We start from the raw sequence: 22,861 nt of genomic DNA, 5'->3' as shown, positions 1-22,861 counted from the left end.
TACCGGGTCATTGTCAACCATTCCGTGATTCGGTTAGGGTTAATTGGTGTGGTCACTGGTTGCTGGGGTAGCATCGCTTGGAGGGCCAGAGGGGCCTACTCCATGCTGTATTGCTAAAATAAAATGAACTCATGCTTTCAGGCTTTTGTATCCCATGCGGAACTGGAGGGAGAGAAGGTCTGGGGTGGGTGAGGGACTTCCATTGTGCTGGCAGTTTTACCGAGGCAGTGGGCAGTGTGGGCAGAGAGGTGGGGCTGAGTGACGGTCTGGGCTGACTCCACAACTCTCTGCAAATAGGAAGCTCAGAGGGCAGAGCAGCCTCAGATCTGGGCTAAGTCAGTGAACCCACCGCCTCCGTGTTCCAGTAAACCCTCTCCCTGTACAGACACGCAGCCACAGAGGCAGGGAGGTACTTGCCTTTTTTGTCAATAAACTGCTGAAGCTGCTTCACCCAGTTCTTCCGAGGATCAGCACAGAGGTGTATCGAGAACTTGGTTACAAATCTGGAAAAGATTGAAGGCATTGAGAAGCGGGGGAAAAAGAGACTAAAGAGTCATCAAGGCAAGGGTTAGTTCCTGCCACAGACACGTTGAGTGAACAAAGCCAAGTGTGGCAGAGATGAAGGTGACTGCTGGAAGCTGCTGTCACACAACCGAGATGTACAGAGCCTAAATCTGCGCACAATGCTCCCGGTGTGGTCTAGCTCAGGGATATGGAGACTGGAACTGTGCACGGTGCTCCCAGTGTTGCCTGACCCAGGGATATGGAGATGGGAACTGTGCACGGTGCTCCCAGTGTTGCCTGACCCAGGGATATGGAGACTGGAACTGTGCACGGTGCTCCCAGTGTTGCCTGACCCAGGGATATGGAGATGGGAACTGTGCACGGTGCTCCCAGTGTGGTCTGACCCAGGGATATGGAGATGGGAACTGTGCACGGTGCTCCCAGTGTGGTCTGACCCAGGGATATGGAGATGGGAACTGTGCACGGTGCTCCCAGTGTGGTCTGACATAGGCCAGAGCACTGAGAATAGAAGTAGGGAGGTTATATTGTGATTGTACAAGGCATTGGTGAGACCTTACTTGGAGTATTGTGTTCTACATTTTTGGTCACCCTGTTACAGGAAAGACATAATTAAACTAGTATGAGTGCAGAGAAGATTTGTGTGGACTTGAGGGACTGAGTTATGGGGAAAGCTTGGAAAGGCTGGGACTTTATATCTTGGAGCGTAGGAAACTGATGGGTGGTAGGGTGGAGATACATCTCTACCAAAGGTGGTGTGAAGCGCTCCTTCCCTCTGTTAACCTGTAAGGTACCTCCGGTAGCCTGCAGGTCATCCTTGGGCAAGGTGTAGCACCTGCTTAGCACCTCCCCAAACCCCGATCAGGGTCACATGAAGCCATGGGAGTGGGTGGTGGATGGTCGTACGAGCAGCCAGTGCAGATCACAAGCTCTGGTTACGTGACCACCGACACCAGGCAGACAACCTCTGAAGAGTATTGATAATGGCTAGGGTCACCCGTCTTGTAAAGACACTGCCCAGAAGAAGACAATGGCAAACCACTTCTGTGGAAAAATTTGTCAAGAACAGTTGTGTTCCTGGAAAGACCATAATCACTCACGTCATACGACACGGCACATAATGATAATGAGGGGGAAACTGAGGGGGTGAACTTACTGAGGTGTTTAAGATCACGAGGGGCATAGACAGGGTGAATGTACTCAGTCTGCTTCCAATTGCAGGGGCAACCTTTTCACCCAGAGAGTAGTGCGTGTATGCCAAAGGAAATGGTTGAGGCAGGTACATTAACCACATTTAACCATAGGTCATGGATAGGAAAGGGTTAGAGCAGGGCTGTCACGGACCCCTTCCATCAACCAAGGGGTCCGGGTCCATGGGAACCTGTGATTTAGGCTGCAGAGGGATACGAGGCCAGTACAGGCAAAGTGACCCTTGACACTTCCTGGACCTGATACGCACGACCTGCTTGGGGTGATACTCACAGTACTGCCCTGTCTTTCTTAAAGCATTTCTCCGTTAAGAAATAACTCTTAAACTGGCAGAAGTGTGCCCTGGAGATCTCTTTGTCGTAGTATTCTGAACAGCAGGAAGAAATACCGTTCGAGACCTTGTCGCCAGCGATTCCTGCAAGACAAAAGTCCAAGAGAAATTGTGTCAATTCAGTCCATTTGTCCGCACACAATTCTATAATTAGCCTCCCCCCTCACCACTGGACCTCACTCTGGAGTGACGGAGGGGAATCTCCCTTCTTCCCTTTCAGTCTGTGCAGGTCTGTGAAGATAAGCTTTCACCCCATGGAGGCTCACAGCATTCAGCGCAACCAAGATGCCCATCTAAACTAATCCCATTTGGCTCATATCCCTCAAAACCAGGGGTTCCCAACCTTCTTCATCCCATGGACCAATACCATTAACCGAGGCATCTGGGGACCCCTGTGCTAAACCCTTCCTTATCCATGTACCTCTCCAGTTGTGTACCTGTCAAATGTTAATGTACCTGCCTCAGCAGCTTGCCTGTATGTGGCCTGTATCCCCTCTTTCCTATCCCTCTACTTGTCCAAGTACTTTTTAAAATTTTGCTAAGGTATCTGCCTCAACCACTTCCTCTGGCAGCTCGTTCCATATCCTCACCACCCTCTGGTTCTTATTAATTTTCTCACCTCTCATCTGAAACCTCTGCTCTTTAGGTTATAGATCCCTTTTCCCTAGAATGAAGAAGTGTGTTATTTTACACAGAGAGGGGCAAGTCCATGGGACACCCTGCCTGGAGGTGGTGGCAGGGGCAGATACACCAGGGGCATTTAAGAAACTCTTAGATAGGCATAGGGATAGAGAAATAGAGGGTTGTGTAGGAGGGAAGGTTTAGATTGATCTAAGAGTGGGTTAAAAAAGAAGTCAAATGAAGGGCCTGTAATGTTCTTAGTTCTATATTCTAAAAGCAGGGCTTCCCAACCTTTTCTATGCTATAGACACCTACCATTGACAGAGGGGACCTTAGACTGCAGGTTGGGAACTCCTATTCTGAGCATCCAGCATGTCCATGCCCCTCATGATTTTACATACATCTATAAGGTCACCACTCAGCCTCCTTGTAACAAGCTCTTTGGGCTTGTGCAGAGAGCCGGAGAGCGTTGGGCTCTGAGGTTTTTAGAGCACCTGAATTGGTTACTTCCAAGAGGACCACAACCTCCTCGTGGTTCGGAGGCTTGCGTGCCTCAATGACCCGGAGAGCTGTGTTGGCTAGAGTCAGGACTTCATGCTTTGGCTCTTGGTAGGGTCACCCATGTTAAACAAGGGTAGAGGTGGCCCACCGGTCCTCCAGGTTCGGGGGTTCAGCTCAGGGCTAACAACCCTGACTGGTCAAACAAATTTGTTATGGAAACAGCAATGAAGGATCCTTCTACATCTGAGGTGATGGTATTCCCGAGTCTCCACCCGGGAACTTGTATGACTGACCATAGTGAAAACTGAGAGGAAGCTGCTGACACGATGAAGACTGCCAGAGATGGAGGAGCTCCATTGCTAAACGCCAGTGGTGTAACAGGCAAAGCAGAGAATTGGTTTATTGTTGTTAAATAACAGCCATTAATCATTTAGAAACATAGAAAACCTACAGCACAATACAGGCCCTTCAGCACACAAAGCTGTGCCAAACATGTCCCTACCTTAGAAATTACCTAGGGTTACCCATAGCCCTCTATTTTTCCAAGCTCCATGTACCTGTCCAGGAGTCTCTCAAAAGACCCTATGGAATTCACCTCCACCACTGCCACCAGCAGCCCATTCCACACACTCACTACTCACTGCGTAAAAAACTTAACCCTGACACCTCCTCTGTACCTACTTCCAAGCACCTTAAAACTATGCCCTCTCATGCTAGCAATCTCAGCCCTGGAAAAAAGCCCCTGACTATCCACACAATCAATGCCTCTCATCATCTTATACACCTCTATCAGGTCACCTCTCATCCACCACCGCTCCAAAGAAAAAAGGCCGAGTTCACTCAACCTATTCTCATAAGGCACGCTCCCCAATCCAGGCAACTTCCTTGTAAATCTCCTCTGCACCCTTTCTATGGTTTCCACATCCTTCCTGTAGTGAGGTGACCAGAACTGAGCACAGTACTCCAAGTGGGGTCTGACCGGGGTCTGACCAGGGTCCTATGTAGCTGTAACATTACCTCTTGGCTCCTAAACTCAATCCCATGATTGATGAAGGCCAATGCACCGTATGCTGTCTTAACCACAGAGTCAACCTGCGCAGCGGCTTTGAGTGTCCAATGGACTTGGACCCCAAGATCCCTCTGATCCTCCACACTGCCAAGAGTCTTACCATTAATGCTATATTCTGCCATCATATTTGACCTACCAAAATGAACCACTTCACACTTATCTGGGTTGAACTCCATCTGCCACTTCTCAGCCCAGTTTTGCATCCTATCAATGTCCCGCTGTAACCTCTGACAGCCCTCCACACTATCCACAACACCTCCAACCTTTGTGTCATCAGCAAATTTACTAACCCATCCCTCCACTTCCTCATCCAGGTCATTTATAAAAATCACAAAGAGTTGGGGTCCCAGAACAGATCCCTGAGGCACACCACTGGTCACCGACCTCCACGCAGAATATGACCCATCTACAACAACTCTTTGCCTTCTGTGGGTAAGCCAGTTCTGGATCCACAAAGCAATGTCCCCTTGCCTCCTTACTTTCTCAATAAGCCTCGCATGGGGCACCTTATCAAATGCCTTGCTGAAATCCATATACACTACATCTACTGCTCTACCTTCATCAATGTGTTTAGTCACATCCTCAAACAATTCAATCAGGCTCGTAAGGCACGACCTGCCCTTGACAAAGCCATGCTGATTACTCCTAATCATATTGAGAGTTCCCTTGTGTTGTTCTCGCTCCTTGTACTGTGATCCCTTGGGGATTCCATGGCATTTGTACTATTTGAGCAGACCCCAATTAGGCTAATCGCCGAGTCCCAGTTGTGAGAATGTTTCGCCTTGTGGTGTTGCTCGACTAGACACCAAAGTTCTGCTTGAATTCTTACCAATAAACTCTGGTCGCTGACTCTATGTTGGAGGTTGTCTTTGCTCTGTACTAGGGTTCTGGCATTGCCAGCGTACATTGTGACACTCCTACTCTACCAGGAATAAAGTCCTAGCCTACCCAAACTCTCCCTGTAACTTGGGTCCTGGCAACACCTTTGTAAATCTCCTCTCTCTCCAGTTTAATACTGTTCGTTCATTTTGTGCCGTGTCATATGACGTAGGCATCATAGTCTTTTCATGACCAGGATTGTTCTTGGCAATTTTATCCTGTGGAAGTGGTTTTCCCTTGCCTTTTTCTGGGCAAAGTGTCTTCACAAGACGAGTGATCCCAGCCATTATCAATACATCTTCAGAGATTGTCTGCCTGGTGTCAGTGGTCGCATAACCAGGACTTGTGATCTGCACCGGCTGCTCGTACGACCATCCACGACCTGCTCCCGTGGCTTCACGTGATCCTGATTGGGGTGAGAGGGGCTAAGCAGGTGCTATGCCTCGCCCAAGGGTGGCCTGCAGGCTAGCGAAGGTACCTTGCACCTCATTTAGTATCTCCACCCAGCTACCCTAGTTTAATAGCATCTTTCTTATGACCAAAACAGTGGTCTCACCAACATCTTATACAACTGCAACATAATGTCAGTCAAACCCTTTTGATAGGTGGAGTGTCTTAGGGTCTTTCTATGACAAACACCCCTGACAAAAAGTTTTCCACCTGAAATGTGATTTTTTTCCATCTCTCTCTCCCCACAGATGCTGCCTGACCTTTTCTTTTCAGTCCTGAAGAAGGGTCTCAGCACGAAACGTTGACCGTTCATTCCTTTCCACAGATGCTGGCTGTCCTACTGAGTTCATCCAGCCTTTTGTTTGTGTTGCTCTAGGTATCCAGCATCTGCAGACTTTCTTGTGTTTCTACAACTTCCTGGTTTGAAAGGATTCCAGCATATTCAGTTTTATCTCACAAATCCCTTCTACACCATGCAACTTCATCCTGGGAAACAGCAGCATCTCAGGAACAACTACAGGGGAGGCCCATTCTGCCCAAGGTTACTGCTTTCTCACTTAGAGAGATCTTGGTTATCTTTTTACCTTCTGGGCGTCAATTTAAAGTCAACATCCCAGTTCATTGTCATCTACGCTGAACAATGAAAACCTTACTTTCAGCAGAGCACCAGGGAAGCAGACTCACAAGAAAAGCATAAAATGAACATAAATTATAAGGATTTTTTTTACAAGAGAGAACATATAAGATTAGAAAAATCCATCCATTTTAGTGCAAAGTGGTCATAGCATTGTTCCTGAGGTAGTGCGTAGTGATTAGGATTGTGCAGGTAATTCTACAGATGTACTGTGGAGAGCATTCTGACTGTCCGCATCACAGATTCAAAGTAAGCCACAGAGAGCTGTAAACATAGTCAGCTCCACCATGGGTAAGTATGAGCCTCCATAGTATCCGGGACATCTTCCAGAAGCCGTGCCCCAGAAAAGCAGCTTCCATCATCAAGGACCCCCATGACCCAGGACGTGCCCTCTTCTCATTGTTACCATCAGGAAGGAGGTACAGAACCCTGAAGACACACAGTCAGCAATTCAGGAACAGCTTCTGCCCCTCTGCCATCCGATTTGTAAATGAACATTGAACCCATGAACATTACCTCAATACTTTATTCTTAATTTCTGTTTTTGCACTACTTATCTTAATTTAACTATTTAATATGTGTATACGTACTGTAATTCAGTTTTTTTTCTATATTTATCATGTATTGCATTGTACTGCTGCAGCAAAGTTAACAAATCTCACGACAAATGGTGGTGATATTTAATCTGATTCCGATTCTGATCAAGGATGAGATGGTTGAAAGGAAGTAGCTGTTCTTGAACCTGCTGGTTTGTGACTTCAGACTTGTGTACCTCCTGCTCAGTGGTAGCAGCATAAAGATGGCATGGTGGTGATCGTTGATAATGGACGTTGCCTGCTACTGATGTGCCCCAGGTGCACCGGGAAGAGTTCACTGTTCTCTGTGGCTTCTGATGTCCCTGCGCATTCCAATTGCCATGGCAGGCTGTGACGCTGCCAGTCAGGGTATTTCAGATAGTAACCTTGCACGAGTTACCTATCTTCTGCTTAGTACTCTCAAGAAGTGGACACGGTCCAGTCCATCACGGGTAAAGTCCTCCCCACCACTGAGCACATCTACAGGAAATGTTGTTCCAGGAAAGCAGCATCCATCTTCAAGGACCCCCACCAGCCAGGTCATGCTCTCTTCTCGCTGCTGCCATCAGAACGAAGGTACAAGAGCCTCAGGACTCACACCATCAAGTTCAGGAACAGTTATCAACTATCTGCTGAATCAAAGAAGATATCTTCACTCAACTTCACTTGCCCCATCAGTCCCCACAGTCTTTGGATTCACTTTCCAGGACTCTTTTATCTCATGTTCTCCATAAGTATCATTTATTTCTTTATTATTTCTGTCTTTTTGTATTTGCTCTTTGTTGCCTTTTGCAGACTGGTTGAACACCCAAGTTGGCGCGGTCTTTCATTGATTCTGTAATGATTATTATTATAGAGTTATTGAGTATGATCACGAGAAATGAATCTCAGGGTTGGCTTTGTGAAGGGCGGATCATGTCTAACAAGCCTGATAGAGTTCTTTGAGGAGGTGACCAGGCATATAGATGAGGGTAGTGCAGTGGATGTGATCTATATGGATTTTAATAAGGCATTTGACAAGGTTCCACACGGTAGGCTTATTCAGAAAGGCATGGGATCCAGGGACGTTTGGCCAGGTGGATTCAGAATTGGCTTGCCTGCAGAAGCCAGAGGGTCGTAGTGGAGGGAGTACATTCAGATTGGAGGATTGTGACTAGTGGTGTCCCACAAGGATCTGTTCTGGGACCTCTACTTTTCGTGAATTTTATTAACAACCTGGATGTGGGGGTAGAAGGGTGTGTTGGCAAGTTTGCAGACGACACAATGGTTGGTGGTGTTGTAGATAGTGTAGAGGATTGTGGAAGATTGCAGAGAGACATTGATAGGTTGCAGAAGTGGGCTGAGAAGTGGCAGATGGAGTTCAACCTGGAGAAGTGTGAGGTGGTACACTTTGGAAGGACAAACTCCAAGGCAGAGTACAAAGTAAATGGCAGGATACTTGGTAGTGTGGAGGAGCAGAGGGATCTCGGGGTACATGTCCACAGATCCCTGAAAGTTGCCTCACAGGTGGATAGGGTAGTTAAGAAAGCTTATGGGGTGTTAGCTTTCATAAGTCGAGGGATAGAGTTTAAGAGTCGCGATGTAATGATGCAGCTCTATAAAACTCTGGTTAGGCCACACTTGGAGTAATGTGTCCAGTTCAGGTCGCCTCACTATAAGAAGGATATGGAAGCATTGGAAAGGGTACAGAGGAGATTTACCAGGATGCTTCCTGGTTTAGAGAGTATGCATTATGATCACAGATTAAGGGAGCTAGGGCTTTACTCTTTGGAGAGAAGGAGGATGAGAGGAGACATGATAGAGGTATACAAGATATTAAGAGGAATAGATAGAGTGGATAGCCAGCGCCTCTTCCCCAGGGCACCACCGCTCAATACAAGAGGACATGGCTTTAAGGTGAGGGGTGGGAAGTTCAAGGGGGATATTAGAGGAAGGTTTTTTACTCAGAGAGTGGTTGGTGCGTGGAATGCACTGCCTGAGTCAGTGGTGGAGGCAGATACACTAGTGAAGTTTAAGAGACTACTAGACAGGTATATGGAGGAATTTAAGTTGGGGGTTATATGGGAGGCAGGGTTTAAGGGTCGGCACAACATTGTGGGCCGAAGGGCCTGTACTGTGCTGTACTATTCTATGTTCTATGTTCCATGTTCAATATGGTGACATATACGTACTTTGATAATAAATTTACTTTGAACTTCATTATTACAATGTTTACAGTTTCCCTCTCTCCACTCTCTTGTATAATATATGTGGTGCTGCTTCAAATTTTTCATCGTACTTGTCAGGGTAGCAGTCCAGCACCTGAAGCTTAATAGAAGTTGGATAATGCAGCAAGACCATGATCTGAAAGACAGGAGTAAATCAACACAGAATGGTTTTAAAAAAAGAAAAAAAATGTGTTTTGGAATGGCCAAGTCAAAGTCCTGACCTTAATCCTATAGAAATGTTGTGGAAGGACCTGAAATCAGCAGCTCATGCAAAGAAGCCAGAGTTGACGGAGCTTTGTAAGAAGGAATGGCCAATAATTCCTCCAAGCCGATGTGCAGGACTGATCAATGGTTACAGGAAAAGTTTGGTTTAAGTTATTGTTGTACAGAGGGGTCAAACCAGTTACTGAAAGTTAAGGTTCATATACCATTTCCAACAAATGCATATCATATTGGTTCTACAGTGTTCACATAATTTCTAACACCACTACATATTTTGTTAATAAGTCACTTTGAACTTTTATATACATTTACACGCGCTACGGATTCCAGTTAATTGGGGTAACTGCTTCTCTTAGACAGCTCTGAAAGAACATAAACTAATTGAGACAATAGATGGGATTCCCTTTGTGTCACTTAACTGGGACAGGAGACTGTTTCCGAACAGTTTCTAACCAGTGTCAGTCATGTGTATTTGTGTGGCCGTTAAGACACTACACCGTGTTTAGAGCAAACAGGTTGTATGTGCTTGTATTCAAAAAGCAGTGATTTTTGTCACCGGTGAGGCCTCTGTCAGTTGGGGTTCACCATGGATGTTATGTCGTTGCTCATGTAGCAGGCTTCCCTCTCCACGGAGCTGATGAATCCAAAAGAATGGCAGAGACTGGTACAGTTTGGCATCAGCAGCATTGCAGGAGTTGCCAGTCAGCATTGAGCTCCATGTACGACTGCCTTTGGGACTCCAGCTCCAGATTTTTCCTCAGGGTTTACTCCCAAAATCTTCACCATGAGTGGGTTACCTCCAAGGTGGTGGAGGCTTATAATCAGAGTTTCTTAGTAAAGGCATCCGTTAGTCTTGCGAGACCATGGATCTGCACTTGGAAAGTCTTCACTCTCCAGGGCGCAGGCCTGGGCAAGGTTGTATGGAAGATCAGCAGTTGCCCATGCTGCAAGTCTCCCCTCTCCACGACACCAATGTTGTCCAAGGGAAGGGCATTAGGACCCATACAGCTTGGCACCAGTGTCGTCGCAGAGCAATGTGTGATTAAGTGCCTTGCTCAAGGACACAACACGTTCCCTCGGCTGGGGCTCGAACTCACAACCTTCAGGTTGCTAGTCCAATGCCTTAACCACTTGGCCACGTGCCCGCAGAGTTTCTTAAGGTGCTAAGAAACAGCAGAACTGTTTCTACTGACAGAAAGGACAAAGGTGGGTTACATGGTGCCTTATAACCAGTTACTTTGGGCAGATGGGGCTTGTCAGCTGTGGTTGGCAGCTCACCTTGGAGAAGGAAAACTCCAAACATAGATAGTTGGTGAGAAGTAAACAGTAAGACAATTCAGAATTGTTTTGCTCACTGTGGTTTCAAACGTTTAGGCCTGGAGATGCCAGAAACTGCCAGGAGTGACAATGAAATGATTTCACTAGTCCAGCAAGTTAGGAAATGCAAAGAATTTGAAGGTATTGACAATAATCTTGAATGTTACAATGATAATGAAGATTTGGATGATGCAATCATCGATAGCATTGTATGAATGTAATCCATTATCTGCACTAGGTGTCTGTGCTGATTTTGTTCTTTGCATACACTGGATGAATTCCTTTATTGATAACTATTAGGAACTAATACACAATTTTATAGTATTGTCGTAGTACAGATAGTGTCCTAATTTGTTCTAAATTTTATTTAAATATGTCATTTGTTAATTGGTTAAGTGATAGTTTGTCTTTTTTATACCTTTTTAACTACTTCCATCATTCCTTAGCTAATTGGGAGATCTGTTTAATTGAGCCAAAATGTATGGGTCCCGATGTGTCCCACTGTATTGGGAATTTGTTATGGTGTGTTGGCCAGAGCGCAACAAACAGAAAACAATAACATTCAACAATTATATAAAAATAAAGTTAGAGGTTAAAGTATGGATATAGAATAAAATGTGCATGAATACATAAATATTAACATGTCTTTACAAAGTAAACAGCGTCTAAAACGTGAGTTTACAGTGCAGTGACGGGGTAATAGATAGAGGTGGTGGGGGCTAATAGAATGGTTGATCAGGGTAACTGCTTGGGGAAGAAACTTTTAAGACTTTGGCTTAGACAACTTTGCAATAAATATTATTTTTGAAACATCATCCAGTAGTTTGAAACGGGGTCCCGGTGGGTTTGAATGAAGTGTGGGTAAGCACTAGACAATAAGATATAGAGTAGAATTAGGCCATTTGGCCCATCGCGTCTGCCCACCATTTCATTATGACTGATTCATTTTCCCTCTCATCCCCAGTCTCCTGCCTTCCCCCCATATCTCTTCATGCCTTAACCAATCAAGAATCTATCAACCTCTGCCTTAACTATATATAAAGACTTGGCCTGTGGCAATGAATTGCACAGTCACATCTCTCTGGCTGAAGAAATTCCTCCTCACCTCGGTTCTAAAAGGACGTCCCTCTATTTTGAAGCTTTGTCCTCTGGTCAGACTCTCCCACCATAGGAAACACCCTCTCCACAACCTCTCTCTCAAGGTCTTTCACCATTTGATGGGTTTCAATGAGGTCTCCCCTCATTCTTCCGAATTGGAGTGAATACAGGCCCTGAGCTATCAAACGCTCTGCACATGACAAGCCATTCAATCCTGGAACTGGATCATTGGGATCCCTTCTGGGGAGGTATGACTTGTTCAAAAGTGACGGGTCGCACGTGACCCGAGGGGGAGCAATATTCTTGTGGGCAGGTTTGTTAGAGCAGTTGGTGAGGGTGTAAACTAATTTGATGAGAGGGAGGGGAGGGGTGCAAAGGAACCATAGTGAAGGGACTCAGGATAGGACGAATGTTAAATAAGCAAAGATAGTGTGCAGTCAGACTGTCAGGAAAGACAGGCAGATAATAGGATATAATTGCAGCCAGCAGAGCATTGGGATGCAGAATCAAAAAGGGTAGCAAATACAGCACTCAAGGTGTTGAATCTCAATGTATGGAGTATAAGAAATAAGGTGGATGATCCTGTTGCACTATTGCAGATTGTTGGGTATGATGTTGTGACCATCACTGAATCGTGGCTGAAGGATGGTTGTAGTTGGGAGCTGAATGTCCAAGGTTACACATTGTATCAGAGGGATAGGGAGATAGGCTGATGGGGTGGTGTGGCTCTGCTGGTAAAGAATGGCATCAAATCAGTAGAAAAATGTGACATAATATTGGAAGATGTTGAATCCTTGTGGGTTGAGTTCAGAAACTGCAAGGGTAAAAGGACCCTGATGGCAGTTATGTACAGGCCTCCCAATAATAGCTTGGAGGTGGACCACAGGTTACAACAGGAAATAGAAAAGGCATGTCAAAAGGGCAATGTTATGGTAGTCATGGGATATTTTAACATGCACGTTGATTGGGAAAATCAGGTTGGAAATGGACCTCAAGAGAGTGAGTTTGTTGAATGCCTACGAGATAGCTTTTTAGAGCAGTTTGTTGTTGAGCTTACTAAGGTATCAGCTATACTGTATTGGGTGTAATGTAATGAACCAGAGGCAATTAGGGAGCTTAAAGTAAAAAAAACCCTCAGGAGCCAGTGATCACAATATGATTGAGTTCAACTTGAAATTTGATAGGGAGAAAGTAAAGTCTGACGTAGCAGTATTTCTGTGGAGTAAAGGAAATTACAGTGGTATGAGAGAGGAGTCGGCCAAAGTAAACTGGAAAGAGATGCTGACAGGGTTCTCAGCAGATCAGCAATCACTTGAGTTTCTGGGAAAAATGTGGAAGGTTGTAGGATAGATGTATTCCAAAAACAAAGAAATACTCAAATGGCAAAATAGTACAACCATAGCTGACAAGGACAGGCAAGACAGATGGCATACAACAAATAAAAAATTAGTAGAAAGACAGAAGATTGGGAAGCTTTCAAAACCCTACAGACAGCAACTAAAGGAATCATTAGATAAAAAGATGAAATATGAAAGCAAGCTAGCAAACAATATCAGAGTGGATAGTAAAAGCTTTTTCCAAGTACGCAAAAACTAAAAGAGATGAGAGTGTGTATAGGACTGCTAGAAAATGAGTCTAGAGAAATAATAATGGCAACAAGGAGATGGGAGATGAACTAGATGAGTAATTTGCATCAGTCTTCACTGTGGAAGACACTAACACTGTGGCAGATGTTGAAGGCTGTGAAGGAAGAGAAGTGAGTGCAGGTACTATTACAAGGGAGAAGGTGCCCAAAAAGCTGAAGGACCTAAGGGTACGTAAGTCACCCAGACCAGAGGAACTGCACCCTAGGGTTCTGAAAGAAGTAGCGGTAGAGATTGTGGAGGCATTAAAATGATCTTTCAAAAATCATTTGACTCTGGCATTGTGCAAATTGCAAGTGTCACTCCACTCTTTAAGAAAGGAGGAAGGCAGCAGAAAGGAAATTATAGACCAGTTAGCCTGACCTCAGTGGTTGGGAAGATGTTGGAGTCAATTGTTGAGGATGAGGTTATGGAGTACTTGGTGACACAAGACAAATTGAGACAAAGGCAGCATGATTTCCTTCAGGGAATATCTTGCCTGATGAATCTGTTGGGATTCTTAGAGGAGATTACATGTAGGATAGATAAAGGGGATGCAGTGGATGTTGTATATTTGGACTTTCAGAAGGCTTTTGACAAGGTGCCATACATGAGGTTACAAGTTATGAGCTCATGGTATTACAGGAAATTTACTAACATGGTTAGAGTATTGATGGTAAACGGCAGCGAGTGGGAATAAAAGGATCCTTTTCTGGTTGGCTGCCAGTGACTAGTGGTGTTCCACAGGGCTTGGTGTTGGGACCATTTCTTTTTATGCTGTGCATAAATGATTTAGATGATGGAATAGATGGATTTGTTGCCAAGTTTGCAAATGACACAAATATTGGTGGAGGGGAAGGTAGTGTTGAGGAAAGAGGTAGTATGCAGAAGGACTTAGACAGATTAGGAGAACGGGCAAGAAAGTGGCAAATGAAATACAATGTTGGAAAATGCAAGGTTATGCACTTTGGTAGAAGAAATAAATGCGCAGACTAGTTTCTAAATGTGGAGAAAATCCAACAATTTGTGCAGAAGGGAGTCCCTGTGTACAACAGCCTAAAGGTTAACTTGCACTAGAGTCAGCGGTGAGGAAGACAAATGCAATGCTAGCATTCATTTCAAGAGGTCCAGAATACAAGAGCAGGGATGTGTGCTGAGGCTTTGTAAGGCACTGGTGAGGCCTCACCTTGAATATTGTGAACAGTTTTGGTCTCCTTAACTAAGAAAAGATGTGCTGGTTTTGGAGAGGGTTTTGGAGAGGGTTCAGAGGAGGTTCACAAGGATAATTCCAGGAATAAAAGGGTTATCATACGAGGAATGTTTGTTGAAAGGCCTAGACAGAGTAGATGTGGAAAGGATGTTTCCCATGATGGGGGAGTCTAGGACTCAAGATAGAAGGATACCCAATTAAAACACAGCTGCGGAGAAATTTCTTTAGGCAGACGGTGGTAAATTTGTGGAATTTATAACCACAGGCAGCTGTGGAGGCCAGGTCATTGGGTGTATTCAAGGCAGAGATTGATAGGTTCTTGGTTGGACATGACATCAAAGGTTAGGGGGAGAAGGCCAGGGAGTGGAGCTGAGGAGGAGGAAAAAAAGGATCAGCCATGATTGAATGGCGAAGCAGACTGGATGGGCCAAATGGCCTATTTCTGCTCCTATGTCTTATGGTCTTATGCAATTATTTTATTGAAACCTCCTTTAAATCTTCTCCATCTTTAGCACATCCTTTCTAAGATAAGAGGCCCAAATCTACTCAGAATACTCCAATTGAGGCCTCACCAGTGTTTTACAAAGTCTCAACACATCCTTGCCTTCATATAGTCGTCCAGTTGAAATGAATCCTAACATTGCATTTGGCTTCATCACTATAGACTCATCCTGCAAATTAACCTTTAGGTCTCTTTGCATCTCAATGTTTTGTATTTTCTCTCTATTTAGAAAATAGTCAGCCTTTTCATTTCTTCTACCAAAGTACATGACCGTATACTTCCGAACACTGTATTCCATGTGCCATTTCTTTGTCCACTATCCTAACCTATCTAATTCCTTCTGTAGCCTCTCTAATTCCTCAAATCTGCCCGCCCCTCCACCCATCTTCATATTGTCTGCAAACTTTGCAACAAAGTCATCAATTCCATCATCCAAATCATTGACATATAACGTAAATATAATCAGTCAATAGACAACAGGTGAAGGAGTAGGCCATTTGGCCCTTCGAGACAGCACCACCATTCACTGTGATCATGGCTGCTCATCCACAATCAGTATCCAGATCCTGCCTTATCCCCATAAACTTTGATTCCACTATCTTTAAGAGCTCTATCCATCTCTTTCTTGAAAGCATCCAGAGACTTGGCCTCCACAGCCTTCTGGGGCAGAGCATTCCATACATCCACCACTCTCTGGGTGAAAAAGTTTTTCCTCAACTCCATTCTAAATGGCCTACCCCTTATTCTTAAACTGTGGCCTCTGGTTCTGGACTCACCCATCAGTGGGAACATGCTTCCTGCCTGCAGAGTGTCCAATCCCTTAATAATCTTATATGTTTCAATAAGATCCCCTCTCAGCCTTCTAAATTCCAGAGTATACAAGCCCAGTCGCTCCAATCTTTCGACGTATGACAGTCCCACCATCCCGGGAATTAACCTTGTGAACCTACGCTGCACTCCATCTATAGCAAGAATGTCCTTCCTCAAATTTGGAGACCAAAACTGCACACAGTACTCCAGGTGTGGTCTCACCAGGGCCCTGTACAGCTGCAGAAGGGCCTCTTTGCTCTTATACTCAATTCCCCTTGTTATGAAGGCCAGCATGCCATTAGCTTTCTTCATTGCCTGCTGTACTTGCATGCTTGCTTTCAGTGACTGATGTACAAGAACACCTAGATCTCGTTGTGCTTCCCCTTTTCCCAACTTGACTCCATTTAGATAATAATCTGCCTTCCTGTTCTTACCACCAAAGTGGATAACCTCACATTTATCCACATTAAACTGCATCTGCCATGCATCTGCCCACTCACCCAACCTGTCCAATTCACCCTGCATTCTCATAACATCCTCCTCACATTTCACACTGCCACCCAGCTTTGAGTCATCAGCAAATTTGCTAATGTTACTTTTAATTCCCTCATCTAAGTCATTAATATATATTGTAAACAGCTGCAGTCCCAGCACTGAACCCTGCGGTACCCCACTGGTCACCGCCTGCCATTCCAAAAGGGACCCATTAATCGCTACTCTTTGTTTTCTGTCAGCCAGCCAATTTTCAATCCATGTCAGTACTCTGCCCCCAATACCATGTGCCCTAATTTTGCCCACTAATCTCCTATGTGGGACTTTATCAAAGGCTTTCTGAAAGTCCAGGTACACTACATCCACTGGCTCTCCCTTGTCCATTTTCATAGTTACATCCTCAAAAAATTCCAGAAGATTAGTCAAGTACGATTTCCCCTTCGTAAATCCATGCTGACTCGGACCAATCCTGTTACTGCTATCCAAATGTGTTGTAATTTCGTCTTTTATGATTGACTCCGGCATCTTTCCTGCCAATCAGCCACTGCCTTATCCATGCTAGAATCTTTCCTGTGATACCATGGGCTTGTAGTTTGTGAAACAGTCTCATGTGTGGCACCTTGTCAAAGGCCTTCTGAAAATCCAAGTACACAACATCAGTCGATTCTCCTTTGTCTTTCCTGCTGGTTATTACTTCTAAGAATTCAAACAGATTTGTCAGGCAAGATTTTTCCTTAAGGAAACCATGCCGACTACAGCCTATTTTATCATGTGCCTCCAAGTACCTGAGACCTCATCTATAATAATCGACTCAAAAAATCTCCCCAATCACTGAGGTCAGACGAACTGGCCTATAGTTTCCTTTCTTCTGCCTCACTCCCTTCTTGAAGAGTTGAGTGACATTTACAATTTTCCAGTCCTCCAGAACCATTCCAGAATCTAGTGACTCTTCTCCCAAGCCATCCGACTCCTCAATACCCAGAGCCTGGACTGACACCAACCTATGGCCCTCTACTGTGCAGATTGTCTTGTTTACTATTTATTGTAATGCCTGCAATGTTTTGTGCACTTTATGCAGTCCTGGGTAGGTCTGTAGTCTAGTGTAGTTTTGTGTTGTTTTATGTAGTTCAGTGTAGTTTTTGTATTGTTCATGTAGCACCATGGTCCTGAAAAACATTGTCTCGTTTTTACTGTGTACTGTACCAGCAGTTATTGTCGAAATGACAATAAAAAGTGACTTGACTTGACTTGACTTACTAATGCCTCCACGATTTCTTCAGCCACCTGTTTTTGAACTCAGAGGAGTACACCATCTTGTCCAGATGACTTCTCTACCTTCAGACCTCTCAGTTTCTAAAGAACCTGCTCTTTAGTTATGAACTTTGCACACTTCATGCCCCCAACACCTGGAACTTATTCAGTTCTTCTGCCGTTTCATTGTTCCCTGCTTAGTACATCTCCAGCATTGTTTTCCACTGGTCTAATATTCACTCTCACCTCTCGTTTAGACTTTATGTATCTGAAAAAGCTTCTGGTATCCTCTTTAATATTATTGGCTAGCTTACTTTCATATTCTTTACCTTCTTAATGACTTTTTAGTTGCCTTCTGTTGGACTCTAAAAGCTTCCCAATCCTCTAATTTCCCACTGTTTTTTGCTCTATTATCTGCCCTCTCTTTGGCCTTTATGTTGGCTTTGGCTTTTCTTGTTAACCAGGGTGTGTCACTTTTCCTATAAAATGTTTTTTTCCTCTTTGGGATGTATATATCCTGTGCCTTCTGAATTGCTTCCAGAAATTCCAGCTGTTGCTGCTCTGCCATCGTCCCTGCCAGTGTTATTTACCAATAAGGGTTGGCAAACACCTTTCTCATGTCTCTGTTATTTCCTTTACTCTACTGACACATCCAGCTTTAGCTTCTTCTCAGATTTCAGGGTGAGTTCACTCTCCCCTGAGGGTTCTTTTACCACTCTAATCAATTCTGGTTCATTGCACAACCCCCAATCCAAAATAACTGATCCTCAAATGAGCTCAACCATGAGTTGCTCTGAAATCCCATCTCATAGAAATTCCCCCTCCTGTAATCCAGCACCAACCTAATTCTCCCAATCTACCTGCAAATTGAAGTTCTCCATGACTATTGTAACATTGGTCTTTTGGCATGTATTTTCTATCTCCTGGTGTAATTTGTAGCCCACGTCCTTACTACTGTTTGGGGTCTGTATACAACTCCCATCAGGGTCTTTTTACCCTTGCAGTTCCTTAACTCTACCCACAATGATTCAACATCTTCTGACCCCATGTCACCGCTTTCTAATGATTTGATTTCATTTTTTACCAACAGAGCAACACTGGCCCCTCTATCTTCCTGCCTATCCTTTCTATATAATGTGTATCCTTGGACATTAAGCTCCCAGCTATAATCTTTCAGACATGATTCAGTGATGCCTACATCACCATACCTGCCAATCTGTAACTGTGCTGCAAGTTCATCTACCTTAATTCCATACATACACTGTGCGCATTCAACACCCCCCCTCCTGTGTTCATTCTTTCTGATTTTGTTGCACCTTGCTTAACCTTTTGATTCCTAATTTTCTCTGAGGTCTTACCAATATCTGTCTCCACAATCTTTTCGCTAACTGTTCTGGCACTCTGGTTCCCATCCCCCTGCAACTCCAGTTTAAACCCCACCGTGCTTTTAAACCTTCCCGCTAGGATATTAGTCCCCCTCCAGTTCAGGTGCAAAGCGTCCTGAACAGCTCCCATGTTCCCTGGAAGAGAGCCCAATGATCCAAAAATCTTGTGCTCTCCCTCCCACAGCAACTCCTTAGCCGCATATTAAACTGTATAATCTTCATAGTTCTAGGCTCACAAGCTCGGGGCACGGGTAGCAATCCCGAGGTCACAACCCTGGAGATCCCGCCCCTTTAACTTAGCACCTATGCAGAACCTTGTTACTGATCCTCCCCATGTCAATGGCACACGGACCATGACTGCTGGCTCTTCATCCTCCCATTGAGTAATAATGCTGAGGACTCGATCCGAGATAACCCGGATCCTGGCACCTGGGAAGCGTCATTTCATCCGAGAATTTCGTTCTCGCCCACAGAAACTCCTATCCTTTCCCCCTAACTAAGGAATCACCCATCACCACAACGTGCCCCTTCTCCCCTCTTCCTTTCTGAGTCACAGAGGTAGTGTCAGTGCCAGAGACCCGACCACTACGGCTTTCCTCTGTTAGGTGAGCGCCCGAAAGCATCCAGTGGTACACCGCTGTTGAGGGGGTTGGTCACTGGGTAACTCTACACTCGCTCCTTAATCCCGTTCCCCTTCCAGACTGTCACTCAGTGTCCTGTGTCCTGCACCCTGGGTGTAACTACCTTTCTATATGCCCTGTCTATCGCCTTTCAGCCTCCCGAATGATCCGGACTTCATCCAGTTCCAGCTCCGTCTCCTAACCCGGTTTGTTAGAAGCTGCAGCCGAATGCACTTCCCACATTTGTGGTGGTCAGGGACACCGGAGGTCTTTCTGAATTGCCACATCCCGCAAGAGAAGTTTTCCACTACCCTGCCCGAAACCGGGTCTCGCTGATCCAAACTTCGAACCATCAGGATTTCATAACTCTCGGGCTCTCGGAGCCTGACGCACACTTAAAACATGTTTCTCTTTACTTCATTTATCTGATACGGTCCCTCAGAATTTCCCCATCTTCCTTCCTCTTCAACAAGTCTTATGCGAAGACGCAGGCTACTAAAACTCTCAGCGAACGAGTATATGGCGCCACCGACTGAAGACCGCTCGGGCGTCTGTCAACTATGGACATGAGGCGACATCTGTCCTGAAACCACGTCCCGACCCCGGGCGACCACCGCCTGCCCCCAGACATCTGTCCTGAAACCACGTCCCGACCCCGGGCGACCTCCTCCTCCTCCACCGCCTGCCCCCAGACATCTGCCCTGAAACCTCGTCCTGACCCCGGGTGACCTCCTCCTCCACCGCCTGCCCCCAGACATCTGCCCTGAAACCTCGTCCCGACCCCGGGCGACCTCCTCCTCCACCGCCTGCCCCCAGCTAGTTGGGCCTCTTCCTGGGACTGTGTGGGCTTGGAGAGAGGAGAGTTAATCCCATTTTGCGAGCCTGTCACAGAGAGTACTTCGTTGTCTGGGTTATTTTTGTGCTAACTAAAAACCCTGGGGGAACTTTTCAGAAAACAACAAATTCGGATTCAGCCGAAGCAAATAGCCAAGAGAGGTGAAAGGCCAAATGTATCCGGTCAATAAGTTAACCAAAGAGGTTTAACCCATTGTAGCCTATCTTTGCTTTGCATACTCTGTCAAGGTAAATTTATATCAAAATACGTACACGTCACCAGATACTACACCGAGATTCGTTTCTTGCTGGCATTCATAGTAGAACAGAGAAATACAATCCAGTCAATGAAGTATAGTGGTTAGCGCAACGCTTTACAGTACAGGCGACCTAGCTTCAACTCCCGCCTCTGCCTGTACGTTCTCCCCGTGACCGCGTGGGTTTCCTCCGGGTGCTCCGGTTTCCTCCCACAGTCCAAAGACGTACCAGTTGGTAGGTGAATTGGTAGGTATATTTTCCCGTGATTAGGCTAGGATTAAATCGCGGGTTGTTGGGCGGGGAGCGCGGTTCGCATTGCCTAGTCTGCGCTCTATCCCGAGAAATAATGTTTTTTTAAAACTATGCACAATTATGTACTGACAAGACCATAAGACGTAGGAGCAGAATTCAGCCATCTGGCCCATCGAGTCTGTTCCGCCATTTAATCATGGCTGATCCCTTTTCCCATCTCCTCCTCAACTCCAGTTCCCGGCCTTCTCCCCGTAACCTTTGATGCCATGTCCAATCAAGAACCTATCAATCTCTGCCTTAAATACACCCAACGACCCCTGGTCTCCTCCACTGCATGCGGCAGCAAATTCCACGAATGCACCGCCCTCTGGCTAAAGAAATTTCTCCACATCTTTGTTTTGAAAGAGTGCCCCTCTATCCTGAGGCTGTGCCCTCTTGTCCTCGACTCTCCCACCATGGGAAACATCCTCTCCACATCTACTCTCTCTAAGCTTTTCAACATTCGAAAGGTTTCAAGACAAACAACCAACATGCAAAAAAGAAATGTATCGAATGCAAAAAGGAAAGAAAGAACGCTGTACTTGTGCTGTGGAACCTTAGCGAGTCCGTCGGCTGCGGAATCAGTTCCGTGTTGGAGTGAGTGAAGTTATCCACGCTGGTTCAGGAGTTGATGGTTGTGGGGTATTAACTGTTCCTGAACCTGGTGGTGTGGGAGATGAAGCTGAAGGTAGTAGTGATCTCTTCTGACGTACAGGACGGTGGGAATTTCCCACTTCTTTCCAATTGTTCCTGCGGATTATCCCACTGTAATACCCAGCCAGGTCGCCTTGGAAAGTTACTCATTCGGTTGTTCCGACGGGCAGTCATGTCCTGCCTCCCTTCCCGTGTAACCCCTCACAGACCCCCGACCCCGCCGCCAACACCTCTCTCTCTCTCTCTCTCTCTCACACACACACACACACACACACACACACACACACACACACACACACACACACACAAACAAACACAGACACAAGCACACAAACGCGCACACTCCCACACCAGCTCGAATTCCCGCATTATGCGCCGTGTCGTATGATGTGGCCGATCGTGGTCTTTGACCGTGATTGTTTTGGGCAAATTTTTCTACAGAAGTGGTTTTCCATTGCCTTCTTCTGGGCAGTGTCTTTACAAGACGGGTGACCCCAGCCATTATCAATACTCTTAAGAGATTGTCTGCCTGGTGTCAGTGGTCACATAACCAGGACTCGTGATCTGCACCGGCGGCTCGTACGACCATCCACCACCTGATCCCATGGCTTCACATGACCCTGATCGGTGGAGAGGTGCTACACCTTTCCCAAGGGTGACGTGCGGGCTAGCGGATAGAAGGGGCGCCTTACACCTACTTTGGTAGAGACGCGTCTGCCCCGCGAAACCCGCTCAACTCCCTCACCCGGGCTTGCTCAATCACACTCACTCACTCACTCACTCAATCGTACGTCCATTCTCACTCACTCACACCTCCACCACTGTGAGCCGGAGGGCACTCACCGACGATGACTGCCAGAAGGTGTAGAGCGACGGCTGTCCGTAACTTCAGACCACACCTGCCCATTACCCCGATCAGCTCTTCTCAAACACACTGAATAGTTCCACCAATCCCAAAGTACAGTCGTTCAGCAGACAGCGTGAGGAAATCGAAACAAGGCCTTATATCGTTTGAATGGACAAGGAAGTATTACGCGGCTCTATCAGAATGCGGGACTTTCGCAGCGGCACAGACTTCTTAAAGGGGCACGATGTTAGGAATCCGGAGCAACGCACACAACGTGCTGGGGCATCTCAGCAGGTCGGGCAGCATCTATGGATGAGAATGAACAGTCGCGGTCGGAAATACCAGAACTCGGACTAGCCAAGAGTGGAGATCACATGCCCCCATCTTGGAATGGCAGGGCCCGCAGACCGTGAGACCCTCGCGTTGCAATTTTGGGAGATAGGTGCGCGT

General features: G+C 45.9%; 1 protein-coding gene across 1 annotated transcript in view; it reads right to left on the bottom strand.

The window, feature by feature from the left end:
• LOC140197876 (uncharacterized) overlaps nt 1–22,607 on the bottom strand; it is a 30,113-nt gene extending 7,506 nt beyond the window's left edge. The window contains exons 1-3 of the mRNA XM_072258426.1: nt 22,408–22,607; nt 2,005–2,146; nt 418–503 (exon numbers count right to left, since the gene is read on the bottom strand). Coding sequence (XP_072114527.1) covers nt 418–503; nt 2,005–2,146; nt 22,408–22,471 — 292 coding nt within the window. The 5' untranslated portion in view covers nt 22,472–22,607. The remainder of the gene's footprint in view (nt 1–417; nt 504–2,004; nt 2,147–22,407) is intronic.
• Nucleotides 22,608–22,861: the final 254 nt, after the last annotated feature.

Source organism: Mobula birostris, chromosome 5 (genome assembly GCF_030028105.1).
Source record: "Mobula birostris isolate sMobBir1 chromosome 5, sMobBir1.hap1, whole genome shotgun sequence".
In the NCBI taxonomy this organism is placed as follows: Eukaryota; Metazoa; Chordata; class Chondrichthyes; order Myliobatiformes; family Myliobatidae; genus Mobula; species Mobula birostris.
This window is presented reverse-complemented; position numbering and strand designations above follow the sequence as displayed.